We start from the raw sequence: 2835 nt of genomic DNA, 5'->3' as shown, positions 1-2835 counted from the left end.
ATCTGAAACTTCTGTAAAAATCAATTTCAACAGTTTCAGTAAGTTAATGTTGTGCTGTGGCAGGGAGTTAATGTAATTGTGACAGATGCTTTTAATTACTTCTGTCTGTTCTTTTGTCATTAACTTTACAGGGTTTTGTACTATGTAACTATCTCAGTAGTTTCCCTTGCAGTGACTGAATTTCTGCAACAGACTAATAATGAGCTACTTCCTTATGGCAGATGCAGAATACCACTTTTAGACGGCTGATCTGAGTGCCAGAAAGAAGGTAGCAAGACAGTTGGACTTGAGGGATGGGATGGGTAAAAGCAGAAAGACAACTGTATTGAGTCTTAATCTGTGGTCTTGTGCAGAGTGAAGGTTGTGTCTCTAGATAGATTGAGGAATGCTTATAATGATGCATTCAGTTCTATACATTCTGTTTTTCCCAGATTCTTGAATGGATTGAAGGAAAGGAGAGAAATATCAGAGCATTAATATCCACTCTTCATACAGTGCTTTGGGAAGGGGAAAATAAGTGGAAACCAGTCAGTATGGCAGATCTAGTGACTCCTGAACAAGTAAAGAAGTATTACAGGAAAGCAGTGCTTGTAGTTCATCCAGATAAGGTGAGTGTGTTCCTCTGATCTTTCCTTTACAAGGAACGCAAACTGCTTTTACCCCACCATACTAGTCACTGACAGATGCTGCACCTTTACTTTTTTTATCAGCACCCTAGATGCTCTTCACTTGGCTTCCATTGTCTTCTGTATTTGCTGTCCTACTTCATTCACATAGCACAGGATTTTTCTTGTTATCCTGACATAGCACAAAATTCAACAGATAAATGTTAAGAAATAAAAGATCACATGAAGGTTGTACTGAGCACTAAATTTGGTTATGCTGGGTTCTGACAGACTATGAACAGGTTTAATGCTGATTAGTGGGATCTGCTTCATTTCTACCAGTTTATACTTCGGATCTATTGGGACTGTTCACCAGTATATGAATGCACAGCAAAACTGGTGGGAAAAACTTGCTGAACCTTCTTCACTAAATGACCTGACTAGGAACTAGAAAATGTAAACTTTAAAAAATTAGAAGTTGAAAATACTTGATTAATATTATATTCCATTGTCTCTTTAAAATATTTTGTGGATTCTGTTGCCAGTTGTGAGTCTCCCAGTGTATGAAGGTAGCTTATTGCTCTGAGTGATTGTTCTAGGCTGTGTTTTAGATATAAGCATTGAATAAATTTGGTTTGAATTCTCAGGCTTGCCTTCACTGGTGGTTCAGCAAGCAAGTAGCCTAAGTCCTGCTGTTCTTGGCCATGTTGCTTACTCAGCCTTTTGTGATTTATTTATTTTTTATGCTCTCTGTAAGCCCCTGAATGCATCAGTGTTGGAACACAGGTGGTCTTCTGGCATTTTCTTCCTTTTAATGCCACTCTTAAGTTAAAGCAATCCCTAAAAATGCCTAGAAAGTACTGCAGCTGGCAAAAAACAAAGCAGGAGAAGGAAGGGAGGATATTGAAAGGGCTCTGGGGCTTCTTTTGTGTAGAAAACAACCTGTTAAAATAACTTTTCTTGTGGAACTGTATCTTTACTAACTATAGGGGTCGGGCTGGCCCAGAGGCAGGGTTGATGTGAAGTGCACAGGGAATCAGTAGCATGCTATGTTTGTTTTATTTTGAAGGCAAATGCACAGGAAGTGCTATGTCCTCAATGTTGAATCTTAACATCATTCACAATCAACAACAGATTTTTTTCTCCAGGAAATCCCATCCATAAGGAGTAATTTTAAGTAGTGTTTGAATTCTGTTATTTGTACGCACTGCAAGGTTCATGAGGAAAGAATTCAAAAAATGGCTGGATTTGATCATTAACTAATATTAACTAAAAATCTTTAGGAAAATAACACCTTTGAAAACTGTTTTTAGCTACATTTCAGTTACTTATGTATTGCATTAAAAGTTTGAAGTAATGTAAGGAAACCAAGGCTTTGTTTAGAATACTCGTGCAAACTTTGGAGAGTTGTGTGTCTGCAAATTTATATTCACACAGCAGTCTAAAGTTGCTGAATAAGATTGCAAATATGAAAGGGGTGAGATCTTCCCTATGGAACATAATTCCCAGTATATTTATGCTCCTAATACATTCTGTTTGTTTCCAGGCTACAGGACAACCTTATGAGCAGTACGCCAAAATGATCTTCATGGAGTTGAATGATGCATGGTCAGAGTTTGAAAACCAGGGATCCAAGTCCCTTTTCTAAAACTTCACATTTTTCCCAAACTACTTCCAAAAACCGGACCTGAGCATTGTAGTGACTTCATTGCCCTTATGATTTATGAAGCGCTTTTCTATGGCTTCAGCACAGTCTCTAATCATACACTTAAATGTGGTGATGTATTTTGTAAGATGTAGAGAGCAAAACATTATGTAGATGCATTAAGAAAAGAGCTGCTCAATACTTGGAGAAATCACAGTCTAGGAGCACAGATTTTCATTCAGCTTTATGATTGGTAAAATAGAATGTTAATGAAGCTCCATGATTTGTGGTATACTAGTATTAATTATAATTCCAGTTTCAGTGATCTTTCCTTTACCTCTGCCTTCCCCAATCTGTCTGTTAGTTTCTGTAGTTTTGTGATTCAATGTTGATGTTTGGTGCCTGTCACCTTATTCAAAGTGCTTTAGTTACCACCAGTGAATTTGCTTGGCTTATCTCAAACCTGAAGTTGTATATTTTCATCTGGATTTTATGTAATCATTCTGATAATTCTGTAAATAATGTTTTCTGACAATACCTTTGTTCCTTACAATAGTATAACAGTTTAGCCAAAAAGACCCTGAA

General features: G+C 37.1%; 1 protein-coding gene across 1 annotated transcript in view; it reads left to right on the top strand.

Annotated features, from left to right (window-relative positions):
* Window positions 1-2253, top strand: part of GAK (cyclin G associated kinase) — a 49697-nt gene extending 47444 nt beyond the window's left edge. The window contains exons 25-26 of the mRNA XM_010003534.1: window positions 432-608; window positions 2152-2253. Of these exons, the coding sequence (XP_010001836.1) occupies window positions 432-608; window positions 2152-2253 (279 nt within the window). The remainder of the gene's footprint in view (window positions 1-431; window positions 609-2151) is intronic.
* The last annotated feature ends 582 nt before the right edge of the window (window positions 2254-2835 follow it).

The sequence above is a fragment of the Chaetura pelagica genome, unplaced genomic scaffold (assembly GCF_000747805.2).
Source record: "Chaetura pelagica isolate M959 unplaced genomic scaffold, ChaPel_1.0 scaffold228, whole genome shotgun sequence".
In the NCBI taxonomy this organism is placed as follows: Eukaryota; Metazoa; Chordata; class Aves; order Apodiformes; family Apodidae; genus Chaetura; species Chaetura pelagica.
This window is presented reverse-complemented; position numbering and strand designations above follow the sequence as displayed.